Source organism: Barbus barbus (genome assembly GCF_936440315.1).
Source record: "Barbus barbus genome assembly, chromosome: 30".
Taxonomy (NCBI): Eukaryota; Metazoa; Chordata; class Actinopteri; order Cypriniformes; family Cyprinidae; genus Barbus; species Barbus barbus.
Genome location: NC_136758.1, coordinates 6,087,317 through 6,113,864, shown reverse-complemented (window position 1 = coordinate 6,113,864; position 26,548 = coordinate 6,087,317). Strand labels below are relative to the sequence as shown.

The following is a 26,548-nucleotide window of genomic DNA, read 5'->3' as shown; positions in this document are numbered from 1 at the left end:
ATTCATATATAACCATAAACAAATTATACTTTAATAATCCCTTTCCAAGCTATTATGCAACCCTTCACATTTTTACAAGATGGTGCTTTAGATTAGGTTTAATCTTTTATAATGATGAAAACAAAACACCACCAACAACAACACAACTCCAGACTAATACAAAACCGTTGCATTTAGCCTGATTTATTGAAGTATCCCCCCACATTAGCCAGACGTTAAAGTGTGCCATGTACTCATTTATTCATTTCAGCACGGAAATTAATTTTCTTTCAGTGTGTGTGGATTGGTTTGATATTTTCCTGTGTATTTCGAGTACAACATATAGTCTAAAGCTGATTTGGGGGAAATGTAGCTCTCTGTCATGCAATGTTCATTTAAAATTAAAAGTCTATTGCTTCAGTTATCTTTATCTATTTTTTATATCTATTTTTAATTTGAAAAAATACTAATAATTCCACCTTCATGGACAACAAAATGGTAGTATTTGAAATGTGTAATAATCAAAAATAGAGTCATACTGCCACCTAGTGGCGCATATGAGTTTTATGACAGATTATTTTACATTTCTCGATATATGTGAAATTATATTAAAGTTATAATAAACATGAAAGGTTTTAGCAATGAAAAAGCATATATACATATATACTGTGCCTTGTGAAAATATTTAGACCCATTAATGTTTTCATGTTTTGCTAGCCTATGTTGTAGTCTTATGTTAAATTGCTTTACTTATATATTCATGTGAACACTGAATTGCGTCATGTAAGTTTGAAGTCCAAATTTGCTCTCAAAGGAAAAGATGAGTAACTTCAGCAGACTGTGAAATCATTAACAACAGATGCTCATCAAAATATCATCCATGACACAGTAGTTTGCAGTCGATGACTAACATTACTTGGTGTATATTATAACCTTATATAAATGACCATTTCTGGTGTCTAAATATGGTTTTGACCTTTTTAAATTTATTTGTTTAATTTCAACTCGAACATTATTTGATCTCTATTCATAATGCCAGCTGGAGTAAGTCAATTTGATTTAGCTTGTAGTCTATTTTGTGCTTGACACGTTCTGGCTTGAGTCCCTTGTGTATTTTGGTAGTTTGTAGTTCACAATCAGGAAACTACATTACCCAGAATTCCTGTAGACTCTCCTTGACGTTCATTGGCTGCGCAAAGACACCCCCTCGTTAATGTCCAGGCGAACTGCATGTCAAGTTTACATGCGCAGATAATGTTCCCATTTCAACACAGACGCACGATTTTGTTTTGACGATGGCATTAAACTGCAGCACACTTAGACGCCTTATCTTAGGAGCACAGACCGCGGCTGAGGCCTGCACAAAGCGGGCAGTTCAACAGACATGTGGCAGATACAGAGTGTGTCGATGGTATTCTGGTGTCACTCATGAAGAGAAAAGACTGCTGCAGGTGGGTTTCCTTACACTTCTTACACTTACACTTTGACCTGCCACTACTGCACAGGTACGACATCATAAGCGCTTTAAAATCACGTGATGACTAATTATATGCTTTGGGACAAGGTTTAAAACTCTTGCATAAACAACTTTTTAAATGGCTAATATGCTGTTTGTGTTCATGTAACGTGTTTTGTATTGATTGTGTTGATGTATGATTGTGGCCTGTTTAACTTTATGTATATTATATATGTTAAGTATTATGTGTTGTCTATTGTTTATATAATGCAGACCAAATCATTATGAAACGACATATTTCTATTTTTACACAGTTTACTTCTTTGAAACAAATTGAAGTACTATGATTTATGAATAAATTAATCATTCTGCATGTCAGTTCATTACTATGTATAAACTAGCCCTCAAAATTGAAAAATGTAAATTGTCATTGCATTAATGTTTATGGGAAATATCTAGTATATAAGTGGTTTCATCTATGCTTCATGCTGAACGTAACTGTTTTAAAGTGTGACAAATTACAAATGTTTCTTTCTTTACAACAGTTGGGTCATAAGACTCTCACTGAAGTACCAAACCAGACCAATCAGTAATGGATGTCACGCTGTATAACATGACAAGCCGTTATGCATGCTTACTGTGAAATCTCTCAACATCACAGTGCTTCCCCCAAACTGGGCAATAGCCTAGTAAATTACATTTAAATATAGTATTTGTACCTTATAACTTTATATTAATTGTTTTAGTTGAGAGACATAGGGTCATTCTGTGACAAATCAACTAAATTTCAAAAACTTCCCCAGCTCAATATTTTGATTTTGCTGCTATTTTTTCTGAAGAAAGACAGACATATATAGTGATGAAAGCCAAAATATTAAATGTCATGGATTAATATTGACTGAGTAATCCACTATTTTGTAGAGGGGGGTCAAAATGGCAATTTTCACCTGAGATTCAGAACCAAATTACAGAGGGGTTAAAATGACTTCAGGAAGATGGCAGCATCATAATGTTATTTTTACGCAGAGATTGTTAGTAAAATCTGTTCACTTTGGCAATTTTTGTTGCATTGTGTGCCAATGGTGACCATTCAAAAATGGAGAAACAGCACTTTAAAAAAAATTCTACAAAGTTTGCATGCCTGTAACTCAAGAAGTTTTAAAGATATCTTAATGCCCTTTTAGATATTGGGTCTTACCAAACTTTCCTTTTGGCATCTACATTTTTAAGGCCCTATATGGTTCGGTTCCAGAGATATTGGATTTTCAATATGGCTCCAAATGTAAATTGTTGAAATGTACATATTTTCAGTGGTCAAAAACCAAATGTGGGTCAGTTTGCAAAAATATGATACTTCTTTTCTTTTAAAGAGGAATGTCTGAAGAACAAATAATGTTGAAACTGGAGATGTATCTTGTTTCCCTCTATCAAAACAATATGCACAGAACATACCTGTCGGAGTGCTAAAAATGTACTGAAATGGTCAGGTTGAGGGTCATTACCTTCCTCTCAGTAGTCTATTCATAAGATTCTATGTTTGGAAGAAGGGATTTTGTTCATTTTAACAGCTTCTGAAGCTACCAAAAGTTCAAACGCACAGTATTGTAACATGTTTGAGTCAAATCCCACACCTCATAGGGAAAAGTGGTTGCTTGTACCACACATTGCATTCACATCAATAAACCATGATTTGCCTAACCTGGATGAATTATTAGAATATATTTTTCTTTTCTTTTTTATTGTTATATAATGTGAGCAATGTCATAGTGCTAGAGGGCATATTTGGCAGAATCACTGATAGCACCTCAAACATTTAAGGTCTCACATTTGAAATAATTAACACTGGGTGATGCTAAACCCCAGGTAAATGGGATCCTGGGTAATCTTATTTTACATTTCACACTGTTCATACTTTAATTTAATCCTGGTCATTCATAATCTGATGTGTCACACTGTATATTCCTAAACCATGGGTTACTGTTATTATTTGCATTGTCAGTAGTAATGACTATATAAACACAAAACCACATTTGGTGTGAAAATGGCTAGGATACAACAATTTGGACATGGAGCTGCACCAATATGTAGGATTAAACCATACAGGGCCTTGAAAATACCCCCCCCCCCCACACACACACACACACACACAAAAAAAAAAACAATGACTTGTATAGACACTATAAGGACAAAAGTGTCTTTAGAACAGAAAAAGGCACTAACAAAACTGTGGCAACAAAGATAGAAACATAATTCATGTATTTAAAAATTGTATTTCCATCTCTGTTGCAACAGTTTTGGACGTGTCTAAAATGACTGTACCCTTATGTACAAGTCATTGGTGTTTGGTGATGAGTTTTTGGCTCAAGGTCTGTATATAAAGTCACACCAGAGGTGTTCAGCTGGGATCAGGACTTGGCTTTCTGCAGACCAGTCCAGTTCTTCCACACTGACTCAATCAATCATGTCTTTTTGGACCGAGCCTTATACACAGAGGTAATGTCATGTTAGACTAGAAAGGGTCCTGTCCAAACTGTTGCTATAAAATTAGAAGCACACAATTCCCTAGAATATCATTATATGCTTAAACATTAAGATTTGTTCTCATAGAAATTACTAAAGTAGTCAAACCTGTTCATTAGAAGGGGGTGACCCAATACTTTTGGCAATATAGTGTATCTTTAAAACTTCTTGAGTTACAGGCATGCAAACTTTGGAGAAAAAAGTTTCTCCATTTTTGAATGGTCACCATTGGTACATAATGCAACAAAAATTGCTAAAGTGAACAGATTTTACTAACAGACCTACCAATCTCTGTGTAAAAATAACATTATGATGCTGCCATCTTCCTGAAGTCATTTTTACCCCCTTGCAATTTGGCTCTGAATCTCAGGTGAAAATTGCCATTTTGACCCCCTCTACAAAATAGTGGTTTACTCAGTCAATAGTCATCCATGATATTTAATATTTTGGCTTTCATCACTATACATGTCTGTCTTTCTTCAGAAAAAATATCAGCAAAATCAAAAAAATGAGCCGGGGTTGAGTTGACACGGAATGACCCTATAATGCTTTTCAAGACTATAACAGAAATACACCCTTAATTTTGCAAAAGCTGAATGGATTTTTTAAATCTCAATACTGGAAATATGACTGTGAATACAAACTCTTTTGTTCTGCTGATTTGTCATTTTATCATGTTCTATTTGTTGTTCTCTGTAGGTCGGAGAGCCTGTGGTTCCAGGTAGTCACAGACGAGTCCTGAAGGATGTCTTGCCTTTCTCAGCATTCCTTATGGACTCCTTTGGACGCAGACATAATTACCTTCGCATTTCTCTCACTGAGAAATGTAACCTCCGCTGTAAGTCTCTCACATACTGTATGCTTTTTTTTTTTTATCAAGACTTTGGTTTCTACTATCTAGGTGTCAGTCCAAACGAAGCCCTACTAAATAGTAATAAATGTATTAGTGATACGTATTAAAAATATTCTACTGTATTTTAACAGTTTATCCAGTGTCTGGACAAAATGGTTTTATTAATTGCAGCAATAAGCCACAAGATGTTGTATATTACAGGGATTTTAGATGAAAGGTTAATATTAATACAAAAGTTAAAGTTGTATATTCATGGTTCTTTTGCTCTTTGTTTCTCAATAATTTAGAATCAATAATGATTTGTAATGAAAGTCTTCTATTTCTCAGGTCAGTACTGTATGCCGCAGGAAGGGGTTACGCTCACCCCTCGCTCTCAGCTCCTAACAGCAGAGGAGTTGATGATGTTAGCCAAACTCTTTGTACGAGAGGGGGTAAACAAGATACGATTGACTGGAGGAGAGCCTCTCATTCGCCCAGACGTTCTGCCTATAATAGGTAATTTTTTCACCTTTTGTTAGTTTTGTAATTGCTTGTTACTTTGAATCATAATATAGTAGTGATATAGGCATTTCAAAAACTGCATCTTATGTTGAATGTCGTAATGTCTGCAATTATGAAATGACAATCAGTTCAAACTATTAATGTATGGTGGGTATTTTAACTTGGACAATAAGGGTAGAACCAATTCATTTCAATGCGCATGTCATTTTCAAGTCAATGTTGCGCTGAGATTAGAGCTGTGTTTACACTGGCACAAAAATTCAGATTTTTTTTTGCTCCGTCAGACACAGATTGGAATGTGTTTCACGTGTAAACACAAAAATCTGCACAAGATCCGATTTTTTTTTTTCGCATCCAATCTGGGCCACTTCCAAATGTGGATTTTAATTGGATAAATATCTGATATCTGGACATCGGACCTACGTCTAAACACACATATCCGATTCCCCGCAGAACTCCTAATGCGAGGGCGACATGTAGGCTACTGCCCATAAAGACAGCATTTTAATGTATGCATGCTGTATATGCCCTTGCATTTTATTGAGGCGAGAACTTTATATGTAAGAAATTTTCAACCCCTGCCCCATGAATTTTAGGCTTTAAATTAAGGATGCACGATATTATCGGGTTGATATCAAAATCGGCCAATGATGACTTTAAATGTAAATATCGGCATGAGCCGATATGAAAAATTATGCTGATATGTCTTTCCGATAAGAGGAATACATTAACTCGCATGTGCTCAGGGTGTGCTTGTGATTAGATCACGTCAGCTGTGTGGCTCATTCTTGAAGCAAAGTTTTGTCTGAATGACGATTAGATTCACTGTTTTGGATCGCTGCATTTAATCTGTGAAAGCAGGTACAGAATGGCATGTGTGATAGAGTAAACAGTAATAGCAGGTGCAGCAGCAGCCCTCCCCCAGGTCCTAAAGCCCGTTCGGTAAGGCTTTTTAACCTTTAGGGGGCGCTGTAGGCCTACTTCTAATTAAATTATAAGTAAAATAGCATACACAAGTAACATTTAGACTGTGTGTTTCTGATTAAAGCAGTAATTGATGTCATAAAATTAGTATGTTTTGATTTAATTGTCAGAAGCTATAGCTTACATGAAAAAAATCACAAACATGACACTTGTAAATTAAATAATTTTTTTATACTGATATATTCATTAATGTGTTATATGTTTTATTTTTAAACAAATCATAAGTTCTAAAAGATTTTCTGAATTTTTTACAACTTTTAGACCATCTACAAATGTTAAATCTTAAAATTAAATGTCAGGCTTAACACTGCATCTTTCTGGGAAAAAACAAATGCAGCGATTGATATGGCAAAAAAAGTCATTGTTTTTATTTAATTCTAACAAATAAGTTCTTGTTAAAAACTAACCAAAATTAAAAATATTTTGCTTATAATTTCTGCACAGGAGAGACGTGGTGGTGTTTCCAAACAAAAGGAAATACATCAGTATCGGTATCGGGCAAAATTAGTTGAAAAATATCAGCATATCGGATATCGGCAAAAATCCAATATTGTGCATCCCTACTATAAATTCAATAGCTTCGCTACTAAAACCTACATTATATTTCTCAGCAATGAGGTGATAACTTCATGTTAACTGTTTTTGTAATTAAACCAACAAGCTTCACTATTAGGCTACACACTCGTGTGCTTTCTCTCTCTTTCTCATGTTAATTAATTTCAGTTCATTCAATTTTACAGCACTACTTTATTTCACTTCAGAATTCTATCTAACGAGCTGCAGATAAAATAACAAATGAAAATTGCCATTATTTTCCAGTCTTTATCTGTTGAGATGTGCTGCAAAACATCCATGACAGCTGTTGTCCATACTGACAAATAATAATGTTCACTCGATGTGAATATAAATAGATATAACGATAATTTTTAATAACAAAACAACGTAACAGTCAGAAACACTAATTAAACTTATATTTTTTCTTTCTTTCTGAAAGCGGAACTGAGGAAGTTGGAGGGTCTAAAGACCATTGCAGTCACCACAAATGGGATGAATCTGACCCGACTGTTGCCCAGTCTAAAGAAAGCTGGAGTGGATCTACTCAACATCAGTCTAGACACTCTGGTCCCTGCAAAATTTGAGTTCATCGCTAGACGAAAAGGTACTAGGCCCTGTTGAGATCCAAAATGGAGAAAACCAAGTTTGTATAGATAGGTGCAGAAGTAGATGATCTTTTAACCATTTATTCATTAACTTTTAATGCCAAACTGTATAATCTGCTTACCTTTTTTAGTTTGTTCATGTTATATACACAAAATAGACACTTACACACTCACACAAAAGTTTTGGTTGCCAAAACTTTGGTTGGTGTGTCGCTACCTTCAATATGTGCAATATGTCTAATTGATGCTTAATATTGGTACCTCTTGCAGGGTTTCATAAAGTGATGGAGGGCATTGAAAAGGCTATTGAAATAGGCTACAATCCAGTCAAGGTATTTTACCTGCCTCAAAGCATCTGAATTGTTAATCCCTTTAGATGTACGAAATGGTTCATGTCTCAGAAAGTGTCAAATGCTAGAGCTCTAAAAGCACTTTAGGGCATTTCTTATCACCTTTCTAGCAACACCTGAAACAGCTTGTCATTAATATTCATAATTAGTCTTTGTGTCAGTTATTCGCTTATATTGTGGTAAAGTGTTATCTCTCTTCTCAGGTGAACTGTGTGGTCATGAGAGGTTTGAATGAGGATGAGTTGACTGACTTTGTGTCACTGACAGAGAGGAAACCATTGGATGTGAGATTCATAGAGTACATGCCTTTTGATGGTAAGATTGTTATCTGAAGTCAAATAGAGAAATCTACGTCGTACACTTGTTAGCCCATCTTACAGGTTGTAGTGTAACACCGTTGTAAAGGTTGCAGTTTCTGCTCCAGTTCTTTAATCGCATTAGTAGTGCAGATTACTCTCTTTCCAGGTCAGTGAGACTGGGATTTTCTGTTGATCTCACATTTTGTTGATATTTTAGGTGAAATCATAATTCCTTCACTACAAAACAAGTTTAACAATGTGCAGAAACAATTTTCAACTCCTTTTACTGGATAACAGTGACAATGAAGAGTTTAGAGACATTCAATAGATTTCTGTTTGTGAGCCTGGAAGAGAGAGATTTTCTGAAGCCAGTTGCAGAAGCTGATATGGTGTCACTGTTATAGTTTTTTGCCCTGAGGGCCAATACTGTAGCAATCACTCCAGAAACAACTGATTAGATGCTGTGAATAATGGAGCCGTTTGTGTAGTATGCAAACAATGACTCATCTAATCTCACTTCACCTGACTCTGAATCACTACAGGGAAATAATTAAACATACTGTAGAATCCATCTTAAACTATGAAAAGATGTGAATTATTGTGTTTTCATTGCACTTTTTCTTGGTAAGTTTAAGAAAGTTTGATATTAGCACTGGAAAAAAACTGACGTTTGTAGTGAAACACTTGAAGATTGATTTTAAGTATCAATATCTCTTCACATGTGATGCCTCTTTAAGATTTATTTTGAAATCTTCTTAATAATCTGCCATTTAATTCATGTTTTGAAAAGGAAAAAAAACTACAAAAACATTTCTGCATTCAAGTATATAAAGCACCTGAATGTTAAGTACCTCTGCACATTTTCTGTCTCTGTAGGTAACAGATGGAATTTCAAGATGATGGTGAGCTATCAGGAGATGCTGGACTGTATAAAGCAAAAATGGCCCAACCTGGAGCCTGTGCCTGGAGAGGAAACGGATACAGCCAAGGTCAGCCCAGCTCCAGACTGATAAACAAATCATTGGCCATGAATCGTTCTCGATGTTAAATTCTCATTGGCACTAATTAAACTTTTCTGTTTTGAGGGTCAAGTTGTTGCAGTTTTTATTTATTGCTCTGTAAATGTTGGACATTTCTTTAATTGTGATGTTATTAATAGTCCAAGATCCTTCAATAAAAACATTGCTTTTGTAATCTTGCATCAAGGCTGTAGAATCATACAGCAGATAAGCCTCATGTGTGGGTTTCTGTGTTGTCTACTTACAGGCGTTTAGAGTACCAGGATTTCAGGGCCAGCTGGGCTTCATTACCTCCATGTCAGACCATTTCTGTGGCTCCTGTAACCGCCTGCGCATCACGGCTGATGGCAACCTTAAGGTAAATGTTGTTTGTGTGTGTGACGTTCCTTACACTGATATGTCTTGTGCTTAAGCTTTTCAGTTCAGCTGTCTGATCTGTGATGGCTTGTTTTTCCATGTGTGTCTGTGTTGGCACGCCATTAGGTTTGTTTGTTTGGAAATTCAGAGGTGTCTTTGAGGGATTTTCTGCGCTCTGGAGCAACTGAAGAGGAACTATTGCACATCATAGGGGCAGCAGTCGGGAGGAAGAAGAAACAGCATGCGGGTAAAGACAATAAACACTGATATATCACACCAACTGTCAGGCAAATGATTTCCAAATACTAAAAAAAAAAAAAACAATTAAGTATCAGCATTCAGGTCATGTATAATTCATCATTTGTTTACTTTGTTTGAATTTAATGTAACTGTCTTTCTGTGCAGGGATGTTCAATATATCTCAGATGAAGAACAGGCCAATGATCCTCATTGGTGGGTGATGTGGCTGTACGTAATACACTTCCCATCTCCCTCACTATATCATCAACTGGGGTGTGCCATAGTGTTGAATATCTTATCTAAGGATAATCTGACAATATTATGCAGTATTTTGTTTTTGTGCTGATACTTTGACTGGTTTGTGGCTGTTATAGACAGCTGACTGCCAAAGCTTTTCATATTCTTCATATTCTGTGCATTAAGATGTATTTACACAGCAATTCCTTAAATAATACTGAGATTAATGTTTACAAATATTTTCAGTATTGAAAAATGAAGGCTATGCTATGAAAGCGTGCACACTTAAAAAAAACACTAACAATGTTAAGTGACCAGTTAAACAGTCGAGTTTGAATGGATTCAAAAACGGTAAAACTCAACTGTTAACTCTTGGGGAGTTGTAAAATGAGCCTATTTCCAAAAAAAGTGGAGTGTTCCTTTAAGGTGTGCTCAGTAATGTCAGCTTCCACATTGTTAGTTTTTCTCAGTCGCTTTGGTGCATTTTTCGAATCATCCTTAATATTTGCAAAGAAATATGTGCATTTCTCAAAACAATTCGTACAGACAGCGCCACACAATGGATTACCTGCAAAAGCATGCAACTTACTCAAAATCTTTAGTTCAACTCTCAAAAGTAAGTATTTATGTCAATGAATTTATCGTTGCCATCAGAATGAAAAGTCCTTGTGTCATTGTTCACAAACAAGATGGTCAAAACGCTGAAGTCATGTTGTCAATATGTGCACGCTGTAAGTATTACCTGGTGTAAACTATGGCAACAGTTTGGATGGCTGTTAATGTATTGAAATGCAGAAGGCTGCACTTCTTATGTATGCCATATATCCATTTCAAAAGTACAAATTTACACATTACTGTATGTGGGATATTGATTGAAACATACTGGATATGATTCATAGTTACACTTTAATTAGTGGTCTGACAAAAAAAGAAAAAAAAAATCATTGTGATAAAGAGAAGAAAAAGAAATTTGGGCACAAAGGTGAAAATACAAAATTAGAAAGACAAACACAGGAAACACCCCTTAGGTAGAAGCTTTTACATGCAGAAGGAATTTCAGAGAACTGATTTATCATTAGTTATCAACATTCTCCTCATTAGTGAAAGTCAAGATTCACTTGGACAATTCATAGCAAATTTACATTAATAGAAATGTGTAGAAAATATTCTTGACAGTTTATGACAACTATATTAACCATTTTGCATTTAATGACTTATACAGTGAACTAATGACTAGATGTTTTGATGCTTAAGACTATTGCACAGAGAACTATATAAAATATTTTGAGCAACATGAAATTAGCAACTAATTATGCAGGAAACCGCAGAAATGTACATAATTGCATGAATGTACCAACGCAATTGCATCTTGTTTAAAAGAATGACTGGAGGTTGAACAAGTAGATTTGAGAATTTCATTTCTGATCTGAGAAATTAACCAAAACGACTGAGAAAAACTGTATAACAAAAACTATATGTGACCCTGGACCACAAAACCTTAATTCGTCTTAATTCGCTGGGGTATATGTGTAGCAATAGCCAACAATACATTGCATGGGTCAAAATTATACATTTTTCTTTTATGCCAAATCTCATTAGAATATTGGGTAAAGATCATGTTCCATGAAGATATTTTGTATTATATTTCCTAGCGTAAATATATTAAAACTATATATGCATTAAGAACTTTGAACAAATTTAAAGGTGATTTTCTCAGTATTTAGATTTTTTTGCACCCTCAGACTCCAGATATTCAAATAGTTGTATCTTGGCCAAATATTGTCCTATCCTAACAAACCATATATTATTAGAAAGCTTATTTAGCTTTCAGATGATGTATGAATCTCAATTTTCCAAAAATTGACCCTTATGACCCTTTAGGGTCACATATTACTCTACATGATACCTATTGCAAACCCCTATCAACAAGCAACATGTTTCTTATATGCATTGTGTATGCACTCACCAGATTTTCACCTGTGGAGGACTAACGTTTAGAAAATATTGTATTGTTGAATATGTGTGTCCTTGTCTACAGGTAGAGAATGCAATTGGCTGCTGTCGGTACCTCTGTTTAGAGGCAGTCAGAGGCAACCTCTTCCTCTGATCCACTGCATGGATTCAGCAGCCTCTGCTACAACTCACTCATTAACAAATTACGTCCAACACTTTCGTGGTAATGCCCATCAGGACTACACGAGCACTTTTGTTAATGATGCACTAGGTTTGACTTCTCGTTGTAAAAAGCATAATCAATCAAGGTTTTGTTCTATGAAAAGATTGAACAATCAAAGGCAAAGCCGTGCAGCCTCAGAAGCACTTTGCAGTGAAGTGATGACCGAATCTTATCAAGTGAATGCTGGTGCCTTAAAAAAAAACACAGCTTCAATTGTTCATACGCACATTTTGCGCGGGGGGTCTCAGCCACCACATCTACAATCCAAAACATTTCCTCCCGCCCTCTTTCTGAGTGCACAACTGTCAACGTCCAAATTTAGAGATTCAGCTCTGCAGTTTGCACGACACTACCGCTGCGAAACCCCTGAATGTGGGTTTGATTTGAAAACACCACACACAGATGCACAGTCCTCCAGCCTCCATGGAACTTCTGATCAGTTGACCCACACTGATGCACAGGGTAAAGCCTCCATGGTCAATGTGGGCGGTAAGGCGGTAACTTGTCGCACAGCCATGGCTTGTGGCAAGGTCGTCCTGGGCCCAAAAGCTTTTAATTTGGTGCGTGCCAACCAGCTTGCCAAGGGCGATGCACTAGCGGTAGCACAGCTAGCAGGCATCATGGGTGCCAAGCAGACCTCATCTCTCATTCCCCTCTGCCACCCGCTTCCTCTTGACCACGCCTCCGTTACCATAGAGCTGCTGGAGGAAGAACATGCTGTCATCGTCAAGGCAACCTGCCAAACCACAGGCCGCACAGGAGTGGAGATGGAGGCCCTGACCGCCGTTGCGGTGGCTACGCTAACCCTCTATGACATGTGCAAGTCGGCCAACCATGACATTGTTATTACTGACATCAAGTTGCTCAGCAAGACGGGCGGACAGAGAGGTGAATTTCATCGGTCACCCGATTCCTAAAGAACGCATAAACCGCTGGCTTAATCTCACCTGTTTGAATGTAGCTACAGTATTTCATTTTTCTTTTTAGAATGACACCAGTTTTCTGTAACAAAATGTGCCTTCAGATGCCTCTAGTTAATCTTGTCATTTTTACTGTCCCTTTGTCCATGCCCAGCATGAAACCTGACATATGAAAAACACTTTATTTCAGTCTAGATTTATTTTGATAATGATAATGCAGCTAATGATACTGCATTTCGTAAAGTTGTCAGTTTTCACCAGTTGAGCAAACTTATATTTGCTCTGAAAAGTGTTTGCATAAATGAGCAGCAAATGTTTATCCTTTGAGTGTTTAAACTATCCCTTTAAACTAAAACATAACCCATCTGAAAATATGTCTTCACTGCAGCACTCTGTTCAAAAGGCTTGCATTGAAAATTCGCAATTGGTCTTCTAAAACATCCACTCTCTTTAAGATTACATTATTTCAGTTTTTTGTGTAGCCTCATTCATGTAACATGAGCAGAGCAAAGCTTGTGTTTCATGAACGACGCCCATATTTAATAAAATGTTTTTTATATTCAAAGTCCAAAAACTGCATTTGTAGCAGGATATCATGAACGTGTTCCATTTCAAAAACAAGCTAAATTTACCCTGTGACTTGTCTGAACAAACAAGAATACAGTGAAAAGATGAATCATACCTTCATTGTTATTTTTCTTTTATATAAAACTGAAATCACTACATCTGAACATTTGTCAGAATGCTGTTAATCATAATTTTCTTATATAATTGATGTTTACAATGTGTAATATGTTCCATGTCTTAACTGTAATAGTTGTTTTGGATAAAATGTTTAAATGATGGATGTGTTTGGTAGCCAAAGACTTATTTTTTTGGTCTTGATCAATTGTAATTGTATATTATCAGAGAACCACTCCTATGCCCCGCTCCAGCCAATAGGGAAAACATCAAGTGCATTATTGGACCAAGCAGAAGTGGGAGGCGAAACTCATTTTTATAATGGAAAGTCAGATTTAAAACTGTGATGTGCTAGGGACTTCTGTATGTTGGACCAGACGTTTGATTGGTCAGATTTATAACTGTGGTTTTTCTGTGATCAGAAGAGGGCAGTGCTGCACCGTGAGAAACATTTTGTGCAGCCATTACTAAATGGATAGTCTGCCTAGTATATTCATAGTACAACAACATCATGTATGATTTAAGAGCCAGCTGTACAGAAGTGTAACCCAAAGTAAAAAGCTTAGACAGATGTCAGTGAAACAAGTTTATTTTTACCCTGCAAAATGTCACATGGAAAGGGGGTCAGGTGGAGGGGTTGAGGGTCAGACCAGAAACAAACAAATATATATAAATGAAAGGCTTGTCATTCTCATACAAAATATCAATCACAATTTAGTTATACCATTAATTTCATTATGCTGTGTATACATACAAAATATAGCAAAATAACTAAGGCAAATAAATAGTGTCAATTTACAGGGGAAAGAAAAATCCTCATTCCACATTCCTTCAGTTTCACCTTTTTTTTTTTTTTTTTTTTGAAATGACTAAATATTTTGAGAACTATACATCTATTATGTGAGGCCCTTGTCAAATCAACCATTACAATGGTGCACTTGGCACAAACACAATCTAAATCATAGATGGAGCATTCCATGAACACATTCAAAGTGTGATGCGTTTCATGTCACAGAAAATAATACACCAATATATTATCAGAGAACCACTCCTATGCCCCGCTCCAGCCAATAGGGAAAACATCAAGTGCATTATTGGACCAAGCAGAAGTGGGAGACAAAACATTATATTTCAAAAATATCTCAAATATAAAAGTGAGTGATACATTTAGGCAGTTGGCATGGTGCTTTCAGATGCAGTCTTATATATTTATCTTGTAATGTACCAAAGATAATCAGTTTTCTTTACCATTCATACTACAGTTCACATCTATCAAGATAATTCTATATTCAATCCACAATAATCAAAGAGCTGGACAGTTTTATAAAACAACGGAACACAGATTATTGGGTAAATTTACATCTAATATATGTACGCCTGATTCTTTAACTAAAAAAATATACTTCGTTTTCTCTTTTTCAGCCTTTGGCTCCTCATGTTTGTGTTGCAGGAAAAAGTCTGTCCTACAAAAAAAGTGCATTAAGCAACTAGCTACATATTTTCCTTTCTGTTTTGGACAATCAATCACAAGATATACACAAAAAATACAAATAATAACACTGAAGATTTTAATACTCTTGTGAAGCTTAAATGGCAGAACACCAAGGTTGTTCTGTGGAACAATGTAACTTCTAGTGTCTGCAGTACTACTCTCCTCACGACAAGAATGACAGAGATGTAAAGCAAATGAAAATAAATAGCCCCAGTTTTCATTTGGCATGGGCAACTCTCTTGGTTTAGTACTTAATGTATTATTATAAAATTATCTAACAAAGTGTATGTCTTCACTTCTGTCATATTCATTTTGGTGCACAAAGAACCGTTCATCATGCAAACCCACATCCCTAATTCTGCATGATCTCCAATTAAGCAGCTCAAGACTAGGGCTTTGCCATAAGAGCCTCTACGGGGAAACCTTAGGAAGTGCAATCAAACTAATTACAAATGACCAGATTTAAGTGGACAAGTATTTTTCTAAATGACCCAGACAAAACTGCTCTTTTCAGGTCAAACCTGGAACGAACTGTCTGTTGTACAAAGATACTAACTTGTAATAAGCAATCTCAAGCCACGAAAAAGTGACTTAATACAGATAGGATTACAATGACTATTCTTGGTATTAAAACAAATAAACAAACAAACATAAATATACAACTTTCAGTCATTAAATATATATAAGTACACGAGCTGATACAGGTGAGAAAGGAGAGAATGACTGCACTGGCCCGTTGTTATGGCACTTGGAAGCTTAGTGTTAAAACTTGTGTATTATAAATGATCTTACTGGCTCAAATATATATAGATATACCACAAGCCCTGCACTCACAGACACCCTTCTTGTTCCTTAAGCAGGGTCAGAGGGAGCAGAGCTGTACCCACAAAAATGGACAATTAGCATCATGTGTGTCCATATTTAACTTTAATCTCTTAAAAGATAAATCACCTTATACGGAACTCCCACTGTGACCCCATATGGACCGAGGACACAGGAGGCCTCAGACTGCTGCAATGTAACCTGCATGTTGTGATGAAAACAGTACTCTCACAGGGTGGGGTGATTTTTTTTGTCAATCCATAATCAACATCCCTTCAAATGTTTGCATTCATTGCCTTCATACATGTGTCTACTTCAGAGGCCTCTCGTTTTCCCCGTCTCTAACACCATTTTCTTTGCCACACCATGCCAACTACAAGGTCATTGTATGTACATCTGCAACCTTTGTCCTGACTACAGCTACTTAATATACAGGTACATGTTATTTAAAAAAAACATGAAGAAAATATAAGAAAACCAAAGTGGGTTACATAATGTTGACCTTGTGAACAAAGTCTGAAATTCAGTGGATCTCTACAAAATCAAGATTCTGGAGACAACTTTTTTCCAGACCTGGGTACCTAGCATTTGTTTATACACCTTTAGATAGTAAAATATGTAAGACATCATTTTGTTAAATATTATCAAGGCCCAAAGTTTCAATATGTTAACCTGAAAAAGTGATGAAGACACATGGTAGTACCTGTTCGTAGATAACTGCTTTTTTAAACAATGTCATGGTCCCTTCCATGGCATTTGGATAAAAGGTGCAGTTATAACAGATGAGAAAATTATAAAGTATAACAATCCAACGGGTTCATTTAGTTTCTGCCATTAAATATTCTCAGCGTATTTTTTTAGACTTACTATATTCTTTGTATGTCCTTGTGAAAGTGCTCTTCTCTCTCATCAGTATCTCCGTACAGGAGGTAGTCCTTGGAATGCCGTTAATGTGTAGAGGCACTTGGGGGAAGGAGTATCCCAACCTGTAAGGCTGCATCCACAGTGTCATATTTCCTGTGTGGTAATTCCAACATCCACGACTGAACAATATTTTCTTTTTTCCCTTCATTTTCAGGTTTAGGAAGCACCAGCTGCATCTTTTAAATTCAAAAGCACAGTTGGATCCGAAGATTAGAGGTACCAAATTTCTCAGTCTCCTAAAATTAGAGAATGAAAATGGGCGGCCGGGAAAGGACAATAACCTTTGCAGGTTAGAAGGATAACTATATGGATTCTACAAGTGACTCGGATGATATCTACCTCTTATGACTTATTGTGAGACCTCGCAGCACCAGACTGAACTGCTCTTCCAAACTGGAACTCAGGATGTGCAGTTCGCCACAAAAAAACAAGAGTAAGAGATCAGTGTGAGTGACTGTACTGGAGGAACAAGCAGAAACAAGAAGAGAGAAAGATTGCAGGGCATCCTTCACATCTGTGGATAAACCAGACTATCTTACAGTGAGCCTGTCCATCTTTGAGCTGGTCTGAGCAAAAGTGAAAATAGAGGGCAGTGTATGGCATTTCAAAAGCGTTCCTTGTCAGTCTGTAAATATAAAAATCCGAACTCCTTCTGACTGAGGTCAATAGTTCACCTTGGTGACTGGTCTTTCACGACCCCCACAATCTGCCAGCTGGTTGACAGAGCGCTTGCGGTTGCGTTTAAGTTTAGAGTCCTTGTCGAAGACTTCACCTGAGCGAAGCGCCGATACGAGATCATCAAACTCCCCCACCTCCTCTGACACACTGCTTGCGGTGCTTTTCTTTGCTCGTCTTTCTCGCTCCCGCTGGTCTTTCAGCTGGGACAGATAAATGAACAGAGATTCACATTTAAAATAGCTATGGTCTGAGCTGAGCTCTGAAAGCTGTTTCAACTGAAAGAAACTTGCACTGACTGATCTTAAAACTTGTCAGTGCCTTTGTATTGTCTTAAAATTAACACCAGTAATGCTTTTTTCTAAGGCATGTTTATAAAAATTACTTAAATGTCCTAATTGAACTATGGCTTAATCCTGGTTTAGCATATTCCCTGTCTATGAAACCGGGCCATAATATTATTATTAGAATTTATTTGTTGAAATGCATTAACTTCATGTACATGGCAAAGTGACAAAGGTGTGTATTTTCATCTCCTGATTATTATGATTTATTAGATAATGCGTCGAGTGTACATTTACATTGGTCACATCAGCGGTTTTGACTGTCTACACTGGACGTGGGAACAAAATTATTATCAGTGACTCTGTATATGCTGGATTCAGAAGACAGATATATTTCTGATTTACTCCATGTGCTTTTGTTTTGAACATTGGCTTTGACACCCACCAGTTTAGACAGTCTGTTGGAGTGTCTGCACAGCCTTTAAAAGGACTCCAGCATTAAGAATGAGAAGATTTTTAACAAGGTTCTGAGTTGAGGATGTTAGAAATCGAGGCACAATGTCATGAAGGGTCTGCAAATAATTATTTTTTTTCAACGATGAAGGAATGGAAATTACTGGATGTGACAGCAGGTCCATCACAAGGTGTAAATAATTAAAAAATAGTTTATGTAAATTCTGGTTTATAGATAATTCATAAATTTTTTTCTATACACTGACATTAGCCATGCATAACAGTGTTTCCTTTAAAGCTTGTCAGTAAATGACCAAAGTCTTCTTTTCGTGTAAAAAAAAAACTTCAACAACAATGTATGTAAAGTTCAAACAACTAGATGTTAATGAATAGAGATCACAAAGACAGAACAACCTCCAAGAAAGTGTGAAATTATTCAAAAGTGTAGCCTTATCTGTGGATCCTGTAAGCATCTGTGTGTGCATTTCTGTTTTAGGAAAAGATGTACCATGGCCTCCATGCGCATTCTCCTCTCTTCCTCCTCTTTGCGTCGCTGCATGTTCTCCAGGTCGTGTCGGGCCTCGCTGAACGACTGCAGGAAGAAGTCAAATATTCCAAAAAACTCATCCGGTTGCATGCATCCTTCCTCCTCTCCAAAATTCTTCAGAGACTTAGAAAACTGGATTGAAGAGGAAAGAGAGGGGATTGATAATGATGAGTGTGGACTGGGCTGAGAAACAACAAAGAAACACAAATGAGTGGAAAAGCATGATTGACAAAACAAATGCAACACATGGGGAACCCCATAACTTGGAAGTTTTCATTGTGTACCACCCTTGAGAGGGTAGCTTATTGCCAGTGTTACCAACCAACACGTTCTCAGTCCCAACTCATCACATATTGACGCTTGGCCAGGACCACTTGACATCGTTTTTTGACGCTCAAGGTACCCCTTTAGCGTCATTTTTCATCGTGCAGGGTCCTCCATTGTTTTCAATTGTTTGTCTTAATTTAATGGTTTGCAAGCATTTGTAAAAAATTTTAATAATTTTATATAAATGTATACTTTCATTGGAGCACCTAAACCTACCCACTTCTGAACAATATAAAACGCGTAACAGGCAACACGTAAACAAGTGCAGTCACAGGTATTTATTGCAAAAACTGACCATAAAAAAGCAGTATAAAAGCATTACAAACAAGTCGTGTTGCATTCCAAGTCTTCTGAAGCCATACGATATATTTATGCGAAGAAGAGAGTAAAACGTAAGGTTTTAACAGCTGAAAATGATCCCGCTCCGTTAACGCACTCACATCCCATTCAAAAAGATACCCCCGTAGCATGACGCAATCGATCACGAGACACACAAGAGCCAATAGTATTTCACAACTAAGGCTGATGTAAGGCTTCTTCTGGCGGCATTTTTTAAATTTGTGCACAGACTGCACACACAGGATGAGCTTTACAGCAGACAGAGACGTCGACTTGTAATATTAATATTGAAGACTTGTAATATTAATACTTTTTGAATAAACTAAGACTGTAGTTGTATCTGCATGTTATATCTTGTGTTTTATTGACAAATGGTAGGTTTAGGGGCATGGGTTGGGTTACGTGCTCATAAATGTGAAAATAGTGTAATATAAATAAAACTGTTGTGACTGTTTACATTGAAAAAAAATCACACCCCAACATATATTCAATAATGGCAATATTATTACCCAATATATAATTTAATCATGATGATAAAATTCCCAATGCCTTTCGCATAAGGGTTTCTTATTTAAAGCAGTGGAGGACCCTGCACTTCGAAAAATTATGCTAAAGGCCTGTGAATCAAAAAGTGACACCAAAGAGTCCTGACTAAGCGTCAATATGTGACAAGTTGGGAGTGAGAATGTGGTGCACCAACTTAGTAACTTTGTCCCTAGATTGAATGACTTTTCAGACCCCTTTAGTGAGATTTCTTTCTTTGTTTCTTCCTTTCTTTTGTTTGTTTTTTATGAATTGCCTAGTAACAAGTCTAGAAACTTCTTGGACAAACCTTTTCTAGTTTCCGGGACTTGCAGGTATGTTGATTTTGTCATGTAGTGACATTTAGAAGACATGTTTTTAGCTACTTTCCACTGAAAGTATTCGGCAACAGTGCTATTGCTAATGTTGGGTAATATGACTCTCAGAAAAAAAGGTACAAAAGCAGTACCCTTTCAAAACATACACTTTGTTACCTTATTTACCCCTAAAGCAGGGGTGGTAAACTTAGCTCCTAGAGGCGGACTGTTGGAGTTCAGCTCCAAACCTAATCAAACACACCTGAACCAGCTAATCAAAGTCTTAAGGAGTGCTAGAAACTTCAAGGCAGGTGTGGTGGAGACTCTCATAGACATATCCATGGGCTGCATGCTCCACCATCCTACATCTTCAGTGCATTGTTAATCCCTACCACATTTGCCACCAAAACACACACACACTTTCTTCCTTTTGTGTGCATGATGTAATAGGTCATGCCTGGTTTGATGACCATTATGCCCTCTTATTACGACCAGCTGTCTGCTGTTCATGGATGCCGAGACAGGAATATGAATCCTGTTGACTGTGAAAGCCCAGAAATCACAAACCCATCACGTGGGAAGTAAGCTTGCAATGATCTTTCAGAACCGATATGGTAGTCATTAGTGCTCTTTGTTTTGTTTTGAAACAAATATTCCAAAGATGTTTTGATCTCTACTTAAAAATGGACTGCTTGAACTACATAATCAAATTGTTGACAGATGCTGTGGCTGAACGTTTGTGGCAAACTAAATGTACATATGCAAAACGTGCATCCACTTTTACTGAGGTTTGGCATATCAAGGTGCCAAAGGTCTTTGCTCCAAAAGCCATTTGAAGGTCTGTTTGTCAAGAGAGTATATACTGGGTCTTTGTCCACAGTAGATTTGCCATGGGGAACTCTTTGTCTCAATTCTAACTGGCATCTCTATCTGGCCAAGTTTTTTGTCTCAGTTCAATGGAGCAGCTAATTATCTCATAAGATTTTTTTTTTAATGTGAAAATTAAACACATTTTCTTGTCATAGATTGTCATAGTTTCAGGATTGCACATGCCCTCAAAATGTTTGATCTATGGAAAGAATCTTCAAATCTCTAGTTAAAATCTCAACCTTTAGGTGGTGAGTGCCCCAACAACTACTGCACAAGCCATCAGAGGAGAGATCTGTCTCTTCAACATCTCAGTGTTGACAATACTCTACCCTTGTTCTCAGCCGTAAAGTTTGTGTTAATTTTGGCTCACCTCAGACGACAGAATCACTTACAGGAGAAGGAATTCTGACCGGTCAGGAAGAGGTAGATCTGTCTGGAAAGCACAGGGAGGCCTTTGTGTCCAAATAAATCATAGGGCTTCAAGGTCAACCATTTCTTGTAAAGTCTCTCCGAACTTTTATGGCTTTACTAAGTCAATAATTTGGATAATGGTGGACTGGGTTAAATTGACGGTTCTGTTCTGGGGACTGGAGCTCGGATAATTCTGTCAGTCTACCCAGTGACCAAAACATATCCCTACTCACACTTTCCACCACCACAGAAAAGCCCACTAACACACTCACAAACACACATGGACAAATCCCAAATGTATTCCCAATGGCTTTCAGAATGGTTCTCTTTCATGTATTTGAGAGTTGGGGACATACCATAGCGGGGGTGGAGTTGAGACCAAGCCACATTTCAAAAGAAATAAATCTCCTCAAACCCTGGAGTAAAAACCCTGAGAAATTTAGGATCGGCTGCCGGGATTCCCCAGGATGTTTAAGTCATCATGCCGAGCCAGGAAGGGTACACAAAGCCCTCTCTTTTCTCTCTGTCTTTTTCGTTCTCTCACTCACTCCGTATTCCTTCTTCCTTCTAGGATGTCAGGCTCCAGCCCATGCACAGGGTTGGCAGAGCTCAAAACGATAAAGAAGGGGGACAAGAAGGCCTGCTGGGCTCCTTCTCTAAAAAAGCCCAGCTCCACTCTGAAGCCCTCTACTGTGACCCACTCAAAGACCCTGTTCTACCCTTAACAATAACTCCAAGGTAATTTTGGAGAAAACATTTTCAGCCCTAGGCACTGAGCCAGGCCTCTTGTTTTCTCTCTCTCTGCCAAGGAACCTTTGTGTGATTTTATCTAGTTAAAATAAAACCTTTCTTTTGGAATGTGGGATGAAAATGACTGTGCCAATAGCTTTATTAGGTTGGGTATTTAAGGATGGATGTTAAAAAGTAAGGGAAATGATTGTGACTGAATAATTAAGAGAAGATGTTACCTTATCTTTGGCTTCAGCCAGTAGTTCCTCGAGTTCAGAGAAGCTGAAGCTAGCAACTGTGATGAAGTCACTGACCACTGGGACAAACTTGTCTCCCCAGTCACATGCTCGGCTCTGCTGGTATCGTAACTCCTGATGTAAACAATAAAAATTGATTCAGTCTGAATTTATCCTTTTTTGTTGCTCCTAATTAAATCTGACTACAGATGAGTGTTTTTCTTTCACTGATAAACTTTCTAGGAAGTTGTAGGAAATGTAGGGTTTTGAAATCACAATTAAAATGTAAATAAAATAAACATGTTAGGCAATTTTTATATTCTCTATATTCATATACTCTTTTATATTCCTATTTTTCACTTTTTTAGAACTAATGTGACATGTATTAGTTGTGTAACTGTAGCTTCAATGTAGTTAGTTCGTTAACGAGCAAATTGGTAATATTTTCTAACAAACTCCACCAACATTACACAAAATAGAACAAGTTTACATATCAAGGAATTATTTGGATACAAAAAAACGTGTACTGTTATCATGCCAAACGTTTATTATAATGCAATGATTTTTGGAGGTTTCACTGAATGCAACTATATTTATGGCAAGTAAATTTGTGGGTGAACTATATTCATCCATTATCCACAAGTTGTTTGTATAAAGTTTCTTTACAAGCAGAAAAAAATCAGTAGCTGACGAACCACTGTCAAAGAGTGTTACAGTGTGCAACAGTGAGAAAAAAACTCATCACCAAACACCAATGACTTGTACATAAGGGTACTGTCATTTTAGACATGTCCAAAACTGTTGCAACAGAGATGAAAATACAATTTTTAAATACATGGATTATGTTTCTATCTTTGTTGCCACAGTTTTGTTAGTGCCTTTTTCTGTTCTAAAGACACTTTTGTCCTTATAGTGTCTATACAAGTCATTGGTGTTTGGTTATGAGTTTTTGGCTCAAGGTCTGTATATAAAGTCATACCAGAGGTGTTCAGCTGGGATTAGGACTTGGCTTTCTGCAGACCAGTCAAGTTCTTCCACACTGACTGAATCAATCATGTCTTTTTGAACCGTGTCTTATACACTGAGGCATTGTCATATTAGAATAGAAAAGGGTCCAAACTAGTTGCTATAAAATTAGAAGCACAAAATTCCTTAGAATATCATTATATGCTTAAACATTAAGATTTGTACTCATAGAAATTACTAAAGTAGTCAAACCTGTTCATTAGAAGGGGCTGACCCAATACTTTTGGCAATATAGTGTATATACACTCACCTAAAGGATTATTAGGAACACCATACTAATACTGTGTTTGACCCCCTTTCGCCTTCAAAACTGCCTTAATTCTACGTGGCATTGATTCAACAAGGTGCTGAAAGCATTCTTTAGAAATGTTGGCCCATATTGATAGGATAGCATCTTGCAGTTGATGGAGATTTGTGGGATGCACATCCAGGGCACGAAGCTCCCGTTCCACCACATCCCAAAGATGCTCTATTGGGTTGAGATCTGGTGACTGTGGGGGCCATTTTAGTACAGTGAACTCATTGTCATGTTCAAGAAACCAATTTGAAATGATTCGAGCTTTGTGACATGGTGCATTATCCTGCTGGAAGTAGCCATCAGAGGATGGGTACATGGTGGTCATAAAGGGATGGACATGGTCAGAAACAATGCTCAGGTAGGCCGTGGCATTTAAATGATGCCCAATTGGCACTAAGGGGCCTAAAGTGTGCCAAGAAAACATCCCCCACACCATTACACCACCACCAGCCTGCACAGTGGTAACAAGGCACGATGGATCCATGTTCTCATTCTGTTTACGCCAAATTCTGACTCTACCATCTGAATGTCTCAACAGAAATCGAGACTCATCAGACCAGGCAACATTTTTCCAGTCTTCAACCGTCCAATTTTGGTGAGCTCGTGCAAATTGTAGCCTCTTTTTCCTATTTGTAGTGGAGATGAGTGGTACCCGGTGGGGTCTTCTGCTGTTGTAGCCCATCCGCCTCAAGGTTGTGCGTGTTGTGGCTTCACAAATGCTTTGCTGCATACCTCGGTTGTAACGAGTGGTTATTTCAGTCAAAGTTGCTCTTCTATCAGCTTGAATCAGTCGGCCCATTCTCCTCTGACCTCTAGCATCGACAAGGCATTTTCGCCCACAGGACTGCCGCATACTGGATGTTTTTCCCTTTTCACACCATTCTTTGTAAACCCTAGAAATGGTTGTGCGTGAAAATCCCAGTAACTGAGCAGATTGTGAAATACTCAGACCGGCCCGTCTGGCACCAACAACCATGCCACGCTCAAAATTGCTTAAATCACCTTTCTTTCCCATTCTGACATTCAGTTTGGAGTTCAGGAGATTGTCTTGACCAGGACCACACCCCTAAATGCATTGAAGCAACTGCCATGTGATTGGTTGATTAGATAATTGCATTAATGAGAAATTGAATAGGTGTTCCTAATAATCCTTTAGGTGAGTGTATATATATATATATATATATATATATATATATATATATATATATATATATATATATATATATATATATATATATATAATAAAGGGTTATGTCAGTAATGTTTCGGGGTACCTCTGATGAGAATGCTTTAAGTTGGAGAAATAAATGATGGATGACTCACCGCCTCCAGAGCTTTCAGGCCGCTCCTGATGATGAACACTTCCTTCTCCAGCTCAGCCAGGCTGTGAGAGTAAAAGTAAGACAACTGAGATACAAAACAGCCTAAGCCTATCAAAAACAATAGTAGATACTATATTTATTCTCAACAGTATGCAGTGTGACTCACTTGACTTTGGCAGCTTCTGGTATAGTGGCCAAGTCCTGTTGAATATTGAGGATGTCAGGGTAATTTTTCTCAAAGATCATGATCAGGTAATGCAACATGGTGATATTCCTGTAGAAAATGCATATAGAATCATTCATTTATTTCAAGTTTAAATAAAATAAATGAAAAACAGATTTAGCAGTGTTATTAATCCACTTTTAGTGATTGTCTTACCATAAAGTGAACTCAATGTCATTCATCAACAATTCATTTTTCTTAACAGTGAATGGATGCTTTGCATTTTTTAAGAGATTTGATGCAATTTATGCTAATGAACTTATATGAAAAACAGAACTGCAATTATTTTATTAGAATAAAAACAAAAGCAGAAGAAAAAAACAATGACTTGTGTGAACATTTTTAAGTGACAACTAAAATTTTTGAAAAATAAATAAAGTTAACTGATTAAACCAATTCTGTAAATTGCATTTAACATCTCAATGGTAAGCAGTGGAAAGTCTAATACATGCATTGACTGAGAACATCGAGCAAGCTAAAAACCTCTTCATTGACCTCTGACCTGTCTATACTTGACTTGGTGTCTATGATCTTGTTGAGGCTGGACACTTTGAAACCATATGCGTTGCCCCTCTGTCCTTTGTTCATGAAGTTCCCGAATGCCAAAACCACTTCCAGAACCTGTGTCAGGCGCTTACTTCTCATCACCTCACGTGACGCACACAGAATAGCTAAAGATATGAGAAAAGATATCAAAGATATTACTGTAGCCTCCATGATGTCAGTATAGTACTGACATATTTATAATCAGGCAATATGGACAACATGATATACTTTCACAGACTGGAATTTGTTGAATATTAAGTGTTTATCACTTCTGGATTAAAAATTCATATAGGTCATAAACAGGCTCAGGAGATGTATGCAGAATTCCCCAAAACGTTTATATATATATATATATATATATATATACACATATATTGGCTAATTTGTGCTTTTAGCTACCAATAAAAGTGTAGTACCCTCAGCTCTGTTAAACACATTTTACCACACGTAATT

General features: G+C 37.0%; 2 protein-coding genes across 5 annotated transcripts in view; one reads left to right on the top strand and one right to left on the bottom strand.

Annotated features, from left to right (window-relative positions):
• Nucleotides 1-1,204: 1,204 nt before the first annotated feature.
• LOC306850152 (molybdenum cofactor biosynthesis protein 1-like) lies at nt 1,205-14,307 on the top strand. Of its 2 annotated transcripts, none has more exons than XM_079385614.1 (11): nt 1,205-1,430; nt 4,655-4,793; nt 5,136-5,303; nt 7,288-7,452; nt 7,724-7,785; nt 8,007-8,118; nt 8,979-9,091; nt 9,369-9,479; nt 9,605-9,725; nt 9,884-9,931; nt 11,994-13,902. In XM_079385614.1, exons 1-11 carry the CDS (start codon nt 1,275-1,277, stop codon nt 13,046-13,048), a joined length of 2,250 nt encoding a protein of 749 aa, XP_079241740.1. In that variant the 5' UTR covers nt 1,205-1,274; the 3' UTR covers nt 13,049-13,902. The 2 variants fall into 2 exon arrangements, with proteins under 2 accessions (XP_079241740.1, XP_079241741.1); XM_079385615.1 differs by having other exon boundaries at nt 1,211-1,430; nt 9,884-9,946; nt 11,994-14,307.
• Nucleotides 14,307-26,548, bottom strand: part of daam2 (dishevelled associated activator of morphogenesis 2) — a 111,117-nt gene continuing 98,875 nt past the window's right edge. For 2 of the 3 annotated variants that reach the window (XM_079385609.1, XM_079385610.1), the window contains exons 21-26: nt 26,052-26,220; nt 25,493-25,600; nt 25,328-25,388; nt 22,684-22,815; nt 18,891-19,061; nt 14,307-17,848 (exon numbers count right to left, since the gene is read on the bottom strand). In XM_079385609.1, coding sequence (XP_079241735.1) covers nt 17,633-17,848; nt 18,891-19,061; nt 22,684-22,815; nt 25,328-25,388; nt 25,493-25,600; nt 26,052-26,220 — 857 coding nt within the window. In that variant the 3' untranslated portion in view covers nt 14,307-17,632. The remainder of the gene's footprint in view (nt 17,849-18,890; nt 19,062-22,683; nt 22,816-25,327; nt 25,389-25,492; nt 25,601-26,051; nt 26,221-26,548) is intronic. The other variant, XM_079385611.1, reaches the window with a different exon arrangement.

Coding starts and splice junctions, on each gene's coding strand:
- LOC306850152 (XM_079385614.1), top strand. CDS start 1,275: ATGGCATTAAACTGCAGCACACTTAGACGCCTTATCTTAGGAGCACAG. Junction 5,304..7,287: donor AGACGTTCTGCCTATAATAG/GTAATTTTTTCA, acceptor TCTTTCTGAAAG/CGGAACTGAGGAAGTTGGAG. Junction 9,726..9,883: donor GAAGAAGAAACAGCATGCGG/GTAAAGACAATA, acceptor CTTTCTGTGCAG/GGATGTTCAATATATCTCAG.